Source organism: Mytilus trossulus, chromosome 4 (assembly GCF_036588685.1).
Source record: "Mytilus trossulus isolate FHL-02 chromosome 4, PNRI_Mtr1.1.1.hap1, whole genome shotgun sequence".
NCBI classification, from domain to species: Eukaryota; Metazoa; Mollusca; class Bivalvia; order Mytilida; family Mytilidae; genus Mytilus; species Mytilus trossulus.
The window spans coordinates 11054978-11068974 of NC_086376.1; the positions used below are offsets into that span (position 1 = coordinate 11054978).

General features: G+C 30.7%; 1 protein-coding gene across 2 annotated transcripts; it reads left to right on the top strand.

The window, feature by feature from the left end:
* Positions 1 to 572: 572 nt before the first annotated feature.
* On the top strand, positions 573 to 11483 carry LOC134714659 (uncharacterized). Of its 2 annotated transcripts, none has more exons than XM_063576097.1 (4): positions 573 to 687; positions 1649 to 5232; positions 6333 to 6847; positions 7384 to 11483. In XM_063576097.1, the coding sequence occupies exons 2-3, from the start codon at positions 1671 to 1673 to the stop codon at positions 6833 to 6835; spliced, it is 4065 nt and encodes a 1354-aa protein (XP_063432167.1). In that variant the 5' UTR covers positions 573 to 687; positions 1649 to 1670; the 3' UTR covers positions 6836 to 6847; positions 7384 to 11483. The 2 variants fall into 2 exon arrangements, with proteins under 2 accessions (XP_063432167.1, XP_063432166.1); XM_063576096.1 differs by lacking the exon at positions 573 to 687 and adding an exon at positions 914 to 1133.
* Positions 11484 to 13997: the final 2514 nt, after the last annotated feature.

Below are 13997 nucleotides of genomic sequence, written 5' to 3' on the forward strand. Positions count from 1 at the left end.
TAATATACACTGGATACCAATTTTTCGTGGATTTCAAAGGAATAGGAAAACCACGAAATTAAATGTTCAATGAATGACAAATTTTCTAAAGATTTGTATAAAGACTTCTGCAGAACCATAACATTAAATGTCTACAAACATGCAAGTTTTCCTTCTTCCATAAAAATTGGTGCCCACAAAGATAAATGTATCCATAGTAAGCAGTCATGTGATAATTTAGTTAAAATTGACAGTCAGAGAGTAGATATTGACACCTCTATCCTGATAGATTTCTGTATCTTTAATTATTTCCAAAATAATAACATTTCCATTTTAAACCTTATTTTCTAGTTTTAGCCTTGGTGGCCATTTTTGTTAAAAAACTTATAACCTACTGAATCGTTTATCCAAATTACCAAAATTTCAACAACAAAATAATCAATTAACACTGTATGGACATCGCATGATATTATGTATCAGCCTACATGTATTTAGTTTGTATTTATCATGTAGAGACATCGTTGTGACTACTGAAAACTGCCAACAACCATATTATCCAATATAACATACATGTAAATAGAAAGGGACCATAAATTTGCAATAGAATTTTTCTTTATATTGCTGAACTTTCTGTCTGGAATTTATAATTTTTAATCTGTGGTAGCTATAGGACATCCTGGTACTCAGTCAAATAATAGTACGGGAAAGGTAAATAAGTAAATAAAGCTTTTAAATCAGTACAATTTTGTGGAAAAATTAACTGGAAATTAAGTAAACTTTGCCCCCAAATTGCATCAATTCTATATAAGGTTTGATTTCTTTTGGTGACTCTAATTACCTGACTGAATACCAGAATGTCCTACCTCAAAGTAGGTACCTACATGACCTGTCAAAACATTATATGATCCTAAGTCAAAAGATGGGAATATAAAAATGGTCTATTGGAATTTCCTAGTTCTGTTTGATTTCAAATAATAAGTTTAAAAGTATGTTTTTAAAATGTACCTGTATAAAAAGATTTTTATTTGTAGCTAGGATCACATGAATACAGATTCAATGAGGGTGAATTACAATGGTTTATATATTCCAGACAGAAAGTTCAGCAATATAAAGAAAAAGTCTATTGCAAATTTATGGTCCCTTTCTATTTACATGTATGTTATATTGGATAATATGGCTGTTGGCAGTTTTCAGTAGTCACAACGATGTCTCTACATACGTAAATACAAACTAAATACATGTAGGCTGATACATAATATCATGTAATGTCAATACAGTGTTAATTGATTTTCTTTGTTGTTGAAATTTTTGTCATTTGGATAAGCGATTTAGTAGGTTATAAATTTTATATACTAGTATATATTTGTTTAGGGGCCAGCTGAAGGACGCCTCCGGTGTGGGAATTTCTCGCTACATTGAAGACCTGTCGGTGACCTTCTGCTGTTGTTTTTTTATTTGGTCGGGTTGTTGTCTCTTTGACACATTCCCCATTTCCATTCTCAATTTTATTCTTTACTTTTTTGACAAAATTGAACTATAGTGACTTCTTAAAGCTAATTATTATTTCAACTATTTCACTTTCATTTTTGATTGAACAAAAACAAACATATATTAATTAATTATATAATGGATTAATGCCCCTTTAAAAGTATGAGTTTTTTAATTGCAGGTAGCTACAGAAATATAAAGGAATGGATCTGACACACCTTCTTCCCACTACATCTTTTTATAATCCAACAAAAACCACCTCATCTATGGTGAATCACACTTGTAATTTGCCAGATTCTACAACAGAATCACCAACAACAACTCAAATGGATCCACTTAGCTTACAACAGCCTGGACAGAACTACTTACAACAAATCACACCCAGCTGTCACTCAAATGCTATGTTACACCCACATAAACAGGATAGCGATGTGTTAGATTCATTAAACTCGTTAAACGATCGTGAAGTGGAGGAGTTTACAAATCTAATATCTGACGTATCTGTGTCAGTAGTTGTTGACAGCACTCAACAGAGAGAGACATTGATAGATTTACCACAATACATTGAAAATGAACCTCAACAACAACAACAACAATATACAGCTCCAAATCTGACAGAACAAATCAATCTGAGTTCAATATCACAACTCATTCAACCAGACTTAGACAAGTCAGAAAAAGTACCGGAACATGCAATAGGACAAGTTAATGCTTGTATTACAAGTAGTGAACCTGATTTTTCAAGTTATCCTCCCCATTGTAAATGTGAATTTATTGATAAACTTGTTGCAGTAGAACAAATTTGGATGTGTAGAGGTCAGTTATATTTCCTTCCACAGATTGCCATTGTTGTCATTGGTAACAGAGAGTATGCCGGAATATTTCACAATCAGAAAAATGGATACATTGCCGTAGGTGAGATTATTGAAAAAATGATGCCTCAGTATGAGTCTGACTTGATAGGATTTCTAAAGAGAAAGGAAGATGTTGATCAGTGCACTATGACAACACAGGAGATTGGTTATCTCCAGCAAAGGAATTGTATTGGTCCGACATGTCGGTACTCAGTGGCTGTATCATTAAACACACTACGTCAGATGGCTCAGTTCATTGTCATGTATGAAGGAGATAAACCAGGATTTGACAACAAAATAAAAGATATTGCTAATGGTAACTATTATAAGAAGGTACTACAAAGACATGTGCGCTGTGGAAATTGTGGAGGAATAATTCTTTATAGCAAAGAACAGGAGGAGTATGTTAAGATAAACAAAGAAACCAAGATTGGAGAAAATGAGTCAAAATGTTTTTCTGTTGGATTTATTAAATTAGGAAGTTTTAGATTTGTTGCATTTAAAATGGATAATAGAATTTATGTCTCATTTAAAGAACTATGTCAAAATCAGGTGATAAAATTACAGGTGCTTCAAGCTCGTCTTGGTGCTCTACGCCAACGTCCTCGCCTTGCACCAAGTATACTGAACAGTTATTTGAATACACCAGATTACAGTGTTGCAAACACCATGTGGATTGACATTGCTACCTTAAGATGTGTATGTTGCATGGGAAAATGCTCCCCTGGTTTCAATTCAGAATTATATACTTGCTTTGCTACAGTAAATTTCAGTGAAGATTTTGTGACAAATATCTTTGGTAGGGATGATCATCAGTCAGACAATGATGTATATACAATGGATCCTAAAACATTTGAGGTTGTGATGAAGAAAACAAGTATGAAAACAAGTTCAGTTCGATCTAAAACTCCAAATTTAAGTAGATCTAAACAAAAACCAACGCTGAAATCATTTGAGTTGTCAACCAAACAAGTTGTTGGTTATGAAACTCCTGAAAAGCTGAATGAGTCGGCATTTGTTTTTGATAAACCTATGGAAGATTCTTTGTCTGATCATAACTTATTTAGGGAGAAAAAAAGTAAATCAAATAAAACTCCAAAGACCAACAAGACAAACAAAGATGAAGAAACATATGTTTTTGAAGATAAAAAAAGTGCGATTAATTTCTTAACAAAGAACAATTATTTGCAAGGGGAAACAATTCCTGAAACTAAAAAGGATCCAAAGAAGAAAAATAAAGAAGATGCTAAGTATGTACCAGGAAAAACTCCAACTTTTAGAGTGAAACCAGCAGAAAAGCCATATAGTTTTGATGGAAGTTCAAAAAAAGGGCAAAACAAAAATTCTGGCTCTGAAAATATCAAAATAACTGTGAAAGATGATCGTGTCATGTTGACAGTTGCAACAAAGAAAACCCCTAATAATAAAAAATCAAAATCTAAGGCTTCAAGGAGGAGGCAAAAGAAAGAAATAGAACAAGAAGATTCTGAAATAATTTCAACTAATACAACCAGAAGTACAACTCCTGAAATAATTTCAACTAATACATCCAGCATTGCAACTCCTGAAATATGTGATACTGATGAGACTCAGGATGCTGTAGACACTATTGTAAACAATTTTCAATTAAGCCCTGAACATCCAGGAAGATCAAATGTTGAGATAGAAAACATAGGGATAACTCCAAGAACGGAATCTCGTATTTTATCTGGCATAGATTTGGATGGGAGTATAAGTAATATGTTTGAAACACCATCATCACAGGGTAACGTTGTTGTAGAAATGATGGATAATAGTGACGAGCATCCATTAACAGGCAGCACTTCACCTCTAAGTAGATTATACCAACAGTTTGAAGATTTTGAAAAAACAAATTCACCTGACATTGTCCTTACAAATCAAACTGACACAATATACAGAGAAAATTCACATATTTCTAGCTCAGAAACTGAGTTAAGTTTGCAACTTAGAAACGAGACTGAAATGCCACTCAATCTATCAGCCTCAAAGCAAGGGCAGATTTTATCAAAGGCAGATAATTCCGATTGGCAGAAAGTGAGTGATTCAATAGGTGACATTGAGGAGACTCAAAAATACTCAGACACTACTTTTGTTAAAACAATATCAACTATTCCTGCCATGAATTCATCAGAAACTCAAAATATTGATCTCGTTCAGAAATTTGAATTGAGGGAAAATGTTGGACACATTACATTACAAAACTTGGTTTCTCCTCATATAGAGGACAAAAGTTGTCAAAGTGACCAGTCTGAAGAAAGGGAGAAAAGAGCTAAAACATTAAGTCCAACAAAACCCAACAGTGGATCGTGTCAGAATTCTCCTATTTCAAAACTCAAAAAGCCATCATCATCAAACTCGCCTGTATTTAAGAAATCGGGTAAAATCGATATGAATCATGCGAAAGTTAAAAAGTTGTCAGAGTTGGGAGACCATCCTTTGGACTTGTTAGCTTCCCTGGCTGAAGTGATCACAGATGAAACAGAAAACCAACAAACAATGGCGGGAAATGAAGATGCTGATGTCTCCATCGATCAGCAAAATGATGAGACTTTAAAATATGAAGAAGTTGATCAATCCAAAATAGACAAATCAATTCCAGAGAATGAGTTTACTTATTTTGATCCAGTTCCAGACTTGTATGAAAGTAAAGAACATATTGAGTTGTGTACATTTGCTGATGAAAATTCAAACATTGACAAGGTAGCATTCAGTACTAAAGCTGAGAATACTTTTAGAAGTGAATTCTCTAGTGAAGAGAGCAGAGACAGGATATGTAAATTTCTTGATGAGGTTGAAAGTCACATGACTATTGAACCATATAAGGACACAAGTACAGGTCACTGGAAAGTCAGGATAAGGTTAAAACCTGGTGCAAAGGAGACATATCTAGGTAAGATGTTATAGGTGAAGGTCAGTCAGGGGTTATACTAGTACAAGTAAATTAGAGTTACTGGTACAGATAACTAATTTTGGAGGCAACATATTGTCTTTAGTTCTATAACTATTTTAAATTATACAAATAAGAAATTTGCATTTCTTATTACATATATTGCTCTAAAAATCTATTGAATTGTCTGTCCTAATAGAATTTCAATATTACTACAGAGATACTAAATGTACTTGATCATGTTGAAGATTTCTAAGATATTCATTTTTATCATAGGTCAATTTACCATGGTGACAGCATAAAAACAGGCCTAATGACATTATAAAGAAATCACAAATTTTGCAAAATTATTAGCTAGTACTACAACCGTCAATGTTTCTTTGATGATGTTATATTGATCAGCTCTCAGTTATTATTTGAATTTATAATTTAACTGACCAAGTCTTGAGAATAATTATCAGACTACTGATATTAACAGCTGTGTGTATGAAAATAAGATGTGGTAGGTTTGCCAATGAGACAAGTGTTCACAAGAGTCCAAATGACACAAAAATTATCAACTATAGGTCAATGAACTGGTACTATCATGACTGTATATATTTGTATCTTGTGTCATCTAAGGTTAGACAGATTATTATCATCTTAGCTAGCCAAGGGTAACGATCCACTCCCGCTCTCTTCACCTTTGGGGATTGAGCTAACATTTGTGAAAACAATGGTGCGCCATCTGTTGGAAGATTTAAGTCACGCCAATTCCGAATACATTATTCCTGACCAATGGTAAAAACACAGTAGTGTCTAGATTCTACACACTTGTTGATTGGATGCAGCAAGTTTCAACTGCAACCAACAAAAATCCTTACCCTGTGTCTCCGAAATTTCATCTCAATCTGCCAAGGGTGAAGACAGCGGGAGTGGATCATAAACCTTGGCTAGCGAAGATTGGTTATTATCTAACATTTGTACAAGTACAAAAGTATCAATAGATCAATGGAGACAGATTTTATAAAACAATCTGAATTATTTGTACTTTGAAATAGTGCCTTAAAAAATTACTAACAGGCTTTATCAAATTTATTAAGATTTTTTTTTTGCTTTTTTAGGTTTGTATGGAAGTGAAACAGACAAGAAGAAGAGGAATATGTTTTTCTCATTTCTTGGAAAACTTCATCTACCTGAAAACATTCCGAATATTGAAAGGAATAGTGAACAAATTGACACACCTTCAGAGCATAGTAACAAATCATTTAAAACAACTGAGACATCACTTGGGCATCCACAATCCAATTCTAAGACAAAATTGAAATCCTCAAGATCTAACAAAGCTAAAAAATCAAAACATTCAAAAAAGTCTGGTAACAAATCTAGTCACAATTCCAAAAAGAATAATTTAGCATTACAGTTGTTTGGTTCAGGCAGAAGTGATAATAATTCAAAGAATTCTCCAGGTAAAAAGAAACATCTAGAACAGTTTATTTCTAGTGTGAACAAAGAAAGCTTTGGAAGAAATGAATCATGTACTAGTCCCAATACTCATAGTTCAATGAAAAGAGCAAGGCAGTCACCTCTAGAACACAACAAATCTAAGAAGCTAAAGTCCCACTGATAAAATAGTATGGTAAGACTACATTAAATTTATCTATATAAAATAAGATGTCAACTCAACAAGAGACACAATTCACAACAAGAGAATCAACTCTCAACAAGAGAGAAGTGACACAAAAAACAATATTTTTAGGTCACTTTAAGGCCTTCTACAATGAACAAAACCCATACCACAAACAAAGTCAGCAATAAAAGGCTCAGAAATGACAGATGTATAAAAATTCAAAAGAGAAAACTAATGGCCTGATTTGAATTAAAACAAACATAATTTACAGCAACAAACAACAACATGTGAATTGCAGACCACTGTCTAAGGACAGGCACAATCAGAATGTTGCAGGGTTAACTATTTTGAAGACACAAACCCTCTTACTAACCTGGGACAGTTGTGTCACTACAACATAAGAACCACTTGTAGTACTCCTTATTATTAAAGTGGATATTTTTTAACCAGGTAATGGTACAGTAACATGTTTGCTTCTTGTTTTCCGCTGGCTTGATACTATTATATTTCATTGTTACAAATCATATTATACTTTTTTTTTGCAGGGTCAAGAAATATATAAGTTGAACTATCTAGTCGGGGAAGTTTCTCCATGTGATATAGCAGCAACATTGATGATATTTACAATTTTCAAGAGGCAAAGCGTTGTATGAAGATTTATATAATGCTGAGTCAACAAATAAAGTATCCCTTGATACCTTGAGGACTGATGCAACTAGGATTGATGTCATGTGACATTTTGAAAAAAAATCGGTATCATTTCAGAAAGATTTTAATTATTGTGTGTTAAGTGTACATATGTTTGCTCTGATGTTACACAAGTAAACAACTACTTAGGGAAAGAGTGACTAGATTTAAGATATCTTGATTGCCTCAGAATTTTTTTTATTAACGGCAATAAATATATTGTATCACTATCTACAACCATGTATTGACAATCAAACATATCAGTTATTAGTTTTCCAGTTTATTTCTCTGTGTTATGTTGATGTTATACAACAAAAGGTGCTATGTTTAATTATGTTATAGTTTTGTTAACTTTTTTGCCCCGCCTACTTTAGTAGGAGGCATTATGTTTTTCTGAATCTGTTTGTTAGTTTACTCTGTATGATGGTCAAGTTTTTGGTTGAGACAATTAGTAACAATGAATTTTATTTTATCAACTGGAAATTTAGTACATTTATCATTTGCTTATTCATTATGATTTGAAATTTAAAAATTATACACCAAATTATATTTTTGAAACAAATTTCATGGGTGACTAAACAAACATATGGGTATTGAAAATTAGTATATTCTCAGGTTAAAGTGAAGATATTGTTTCTCTTGCCCTAGCAGCAAGCTAAATTTCATAAAAAAAACTGTGAGATTGTCCATGTAAATGTATGTTCCTATTACATATTTAAAGGTTGTAAACAATTAACTTTTAGGGATTACGATACAGTTACAGGGAAGGTAATGACGTTGCTCACGTAATTTGTTATTTTCGCGACGTCAAACTGTGACATATCGGAAAAGGATGCATTTTTCGACTGATTTTTATCATTCAAACTGATTTAATTTGAAAACGAGTTCATGGACCCCTATTTTTCAAAACGGCATTTTGTTTCATTTTGCAGAGAGATTATGTGACCCAAATTTTATAAAACTGTAAATACAGGACTTTTTTAAATTTTGATAAACATGCAGTAAAAAATGACGTTTTCTTCTCAATTCATGAACATTTGATAAATATGAGTTATTTCTGAATAAAAATTGCATATTTTTAATATTTATAAAATACAGAAATTACCGATTATTTAACAAAAAACAATTTGTGTTTATCTTTTATAACAAAAAAGTTATGTCTTTCTTTCGAAAAAGAAATTACGGCCACAAATCTTAATTTTGAGCAAATATACAAAATTTCGACCTCATTTTACTCAAAAAGTAGCACATGAAAGTATATTTTTTATTACATATTTGATTTAATCAGGTAAAAAATAGCATCTGTGCAAATTTTCATGAACCTGTAAATACAGGATCAAAACTGTATCGTATGCCCTTAATAAACTGCTTTTGCCAAAAATCTTGCCCTTGATCTAAGAAAAATTCATGTAAACTACACTTTTCCTTTTGAATTAAAATCTATTTTCATTAACCTTATTATATATACCAAAAAAGATTGATTTTGACAGTACTAATGTTTTCTGTTCATAGTATGCCGTAAGCAGGTGTACCAGTGATCACTATATCACATAATTCTAGTTATAAAAATGTTTTCCTAATTCAAAGTATTCTTGTTAAACATGTTAAATGTTGAATTGATTTATAGTATAATTATTTAATAAAAGCATTTAATTGCATTCTACAATTATGGTACATGTGACGAAGTGTAATAGTGTTATTGAAAAATTAATTGCTGATGTTCTTTTTGTATTTATAAGATATGCATCATACATTACAATAATGAAGTCAACTTTCAGCTTTGTTAAATGTTGAAACAAAAGATAAATGAAACTATGGAAAATAATTAAGTAATTTCTTTTCTTTTTTTGAAGAATAAATGTTTGATTTCTCCACAGATAGGATGAAACAACACATGGTTAGTGTAGTTTTGTAAGATAATTTTTTTTTAAATTTATGTATATGAATTAGAGGACAAAGTCTCAATAGTGTACATCAAAGATTATTTTAACATTTGATGCAAAATTAATTCTGTTTTTAATCATATTTGGAAATAAAGTTTTATATAGTTATTTACAATTTTGTAACAATAAATTAAATGATACATTTCATATATGTATATAAAAAATGTATTCAGGTTTCTTAAATGAGGTTTATTTTTTACCAAATGATTAGTGTTTTCGTTCAGGGACTGGCACATGCATGTATGAAATCAAAGAGTATGATATAGAGTTGCAAATTTTGAAAAACAAAACTAGTTATTCAATTATCAAAAGTTTATAAGAACTTTGATTATAAAATTTATATCAATTATTATTTTCCTCGGATACCATTTAATAAACAAACAAAAAAAATGAATTTTAGTAAATTGGAAAATAACATTGCTTTTATTCTCAGACAAAAAGATATTTCTAAATGAAGCAGTTTTTCAAATGATTATTCAGTACATTAACATCATGTGGTCAGTTGTTTTATTAGCATTTGTTAACAGTTTGTTTTTAATTTGAAATTTTATTTTGTATATAAGACAGACTTAGAAACGGTCAATTTTAATGATAAGTAAAATAGCTTAATGCCTAAGTTTATTTTTTTAAGATATGGTAGATGCCAGAGCAATAAACTTCTATTAACAATAGTACAGGCATCTTGTTAACTTGATATGCAACTTTGATAGATGTTTTTATTTTGAGATTTAGTAATTTGAACATGTACTTGTAACGTGAACAAAATAGTGTAATATCTTGTTAGAAGTTTGTAATTAGTAGTAATTCATGGTTAAATATAAGTAATCCTTTTCCCATTTTATCAAATTGTCTTTTGGTTAGTTTTTTTTTCCATAAAACAGATACATAATTTGAAAGTTTTGTACAAATCACATAATTATTTTCTATCCCTTGTATTAAAAGTCTCAAGACCAGCCAAATAGTGAGACATGTATTGTGTTAAAAAATAAGATTACCTGTTTAATCATAATATTTATGATGAAGTTTTCTTTCATACTTACAGAAGATAAAGAAAATTAATTTGATATTCCAAGTCCTGATTACATTGAAAGAATAGTTAAGGATTATTAAACACCTACTACTGCATAAAACATTTCAAATCAATTTCTAAATTATATATTGAAGTGTTTTCTATAGTAATATCATAAATTTATGACTGAGATTCACAAATTATTTACCAATTGCTGCATAGGTTAATTACAAGATAAATTTCCAATGTAGAACTTCATGGGGGCCACTATAAGCAAGGGAGATAACTACTATGATAATGGGAGACAATTGTTGATAAAACTTTGTTCTTTTTGTTACTGGTATTTCAGCAAAACATTTCACATTTGTTGCAATAATTAAATGTCTGATTGTCAAATTACCCATTTACTGTGAAATTGAGAGAGAAAAAACAGCAAATAACAAAGAAATTCTGAAATGCTTTAATGAAAGATATTGAAATTGTCAATGAAGTTTATTGCTCTGTTTAAAATAAATGGAAAAGTATCCATAATCAAATTATAAGATAAATGTATAATTAGGGTTTTTGTAAAACAGTTGTCTATTACTTGAACAGTTCTAACAATAAAATATTTCCTACTAAGGTAATTAATCATAGGTACCTTTGGTGATAGTTTTATGAATGTTTATCAGTGTTTCCTTGCAATATTTTACAGTTATGGAAGGAAAAAGGTTGTCTAAAAATGTTTTGTTATTTAAATTCTTATTCTCAGTACTGTTCCAACAGTTTGATTTATCAAAAATATCAGAGGATTTCTTTTAAATTGAATTTATTATGAGTAATGATATATTATAACTTACCATTGTTTTAACATTATAATTTTACAACAGATTATGAGAGTATAATGAGACAGTTTACAAATTAAAAAACAGTTGTAACAAGTTATTGCATACATTTTCATCATACATGTACATCACAACTATCATGGTCATTAAACTTTCAAGTTGAATAAATTTTTTAAAGTTTATGTTTTATTTTATATCCATATCCAATTGAAACAAGACATAAACACCAATACTGTAATCTATCCTTCTAAAATGACAAGGTGACATGACATAATACATGTAATAAGAAAATCAGGAAGGAATCAATCAGTTACATTTTGAAACTATAAAAAAAACTGGACTTATAATCTCCATTTCTTTATCAAAAGACAATAAGCATATCAAAATTCCAGTCTAAATATATTCAATGTACTTTGAATCAGTCAACACTGTGTATCATCAGATCAGCGGATAAAGGTACTAACCAAGCGGAGCGTGATCGATTTTGACCTCACACGGTAACGAAAATCTTTGTTTGTTTACATAATATCTAAGTGTACCTCAATCTAAACATAATTGTTGTTTTAAGAAACGATTTGGTCGTAGGTTGATGATTAGAGATGTCTCATTATTTTCCCAAAACAAGAACGATTCATAAAAGCATGTGCAAATACTTGTCAAAGAAGTAGGCACTCGTCTCATACGATATAATTCTATATTCATTGCAACTCTTTTTCTGATAGAAGGCCACTGTGTCTGTGTAATAAGTATATTTGTATCAATAATTGGCATTGAAATTTTTCATGCATATGTTTTTTCGATATTTCATTCTGAACAGAAGTGATGTGTACAGTGTTTAGCTGACCACAAAAATCCTGTATATATGTACGGTGCATAGTTACTTTGCTGTACAACGTACACAAAAACAAAATTTTCATACTCGTTTATTACCAAAAAAGTTTTAAGGAATGAGTTATCACAGGTAGGTTTATGATTGGTAACTATTACTTTTGCCCTGTATGAGCTTTTTTTCAGGTAAAACATACAAATCTCTCTAAAATTGTATCGAAATTGAAAGTTGGTGTTGACACTCACAACTATTTGCGCATTTACAAGTTAATTGTTCTTATTAGAATATCAAAGTTGCCTTATAAATAGGAAAAAATTGATGCGAAAGTTATTTTGGAGCAGCAATTTCAGATGTTGAGAAATGTACACTGAATGTTGATAAAACAAAACAAAGATTTTCGTTACCTTGTCAGTTCAAAATTGATTATGTTTGCTTGGTTAGTACCTATATCTGCTGTACATTGATACAGGGTGGTCAAATGCTTTGAATATCACCATGCTTATTTACACAAATCAAGTTTGATTTTGGGTAGGGTCACTTTTTTTCATTCTAGAGTTATGTATGCCCTTTACAAATTGAAAAAAATCAGATTTTTTTCCCCTTTCTATGTGTCTCAACCAAATGTTACAAAACTTAGGTGGAATGATTACTGCAACATATCATGAAATTGAATGATATGTTATGAAACTTATACACAATGCTAACACCACAATTCACAGGTCAAGTTTCAATTTTAGCAGCCTCACTTTTCCTGAACATTGTTGAGATATGCCCCTTTACAAATGGAGAAAAAATGCTGAATTTTTGGTTTTTGATTTTTAACTTAAGTTTGCCTCAAGCAAAAGTTATAAATTTAATACACAATACTAGTTGCAACAAAACTCAGATCAAGTACAAATATGTTTCTAACTTTATAATGTTATATATGCAAGCAGGGGCATCATCTATGTCCCATGGACAGTTGGACACATTTCCAATTTATTTCCAATGGAAAATTGACAGATATATAAAAAAAAATGAATCTCACTAACACAAAGCAACTACACTCTATATGAACTTATTGAAGGCCGAAGGGCAATCAATAGTTGTTAATTTCTAACTCATCTCTTGTGGAGAGTTGTCTCATTGGCAATCATACAACATCTTCTAATTTTTATATTAAGAATATAAAATTTGTCCTCATCCTTACTTTCTTCTCAGGTATCTGGTTGTTTCTAATCCAAATAGAATTATTGTTTGACTTAATACAGATGTCAATAATTCATTGACAATGAAACCACATCTTTATTTTATACTATTACTCCTTGTAAAGATGAAAGAAAGAAGATCCTGGGTGAACATCTAAAAGAGAGCAACTGATAAGCATAATGTGCTTAAAGTAATAAAGAATCGAATCGAATCGACTGTACAGCTTAATTAGCAATAAGTTTTTTTTATGATGGATTGTAAAGAAAACATTTAAAAATATAATTTTACAGGCATGTATATCATACAAATAAGGAGAGTTCTCTCCCTTTACACACCAAAATTCTATAAATTTTAATATGTTAACATGCCTAACTGGAAGTTTTTTTCTATTAATTATGCATTAGTAAAATGTGCCAAACATTCCTGCTTGACATCCAACATGATGTGCAAGGATAAAAGCAGAAATGATAGAGGTAAAATGCCAGGATTTGGCATAGTGTATCATTTTGTATGTTAAATATAACCAAATTAACTTTGTTTCCAGAAATAGAATGAACATATTTTTCTGAAATTAAGAGCAAAGTGCTACAATTATGCGAAAGTTTTATAAGGAAATAAAACAGGTAACACCAGTACATAATGCAAATATTATGAGCTCTAATTTTGATCGCCTTTATAC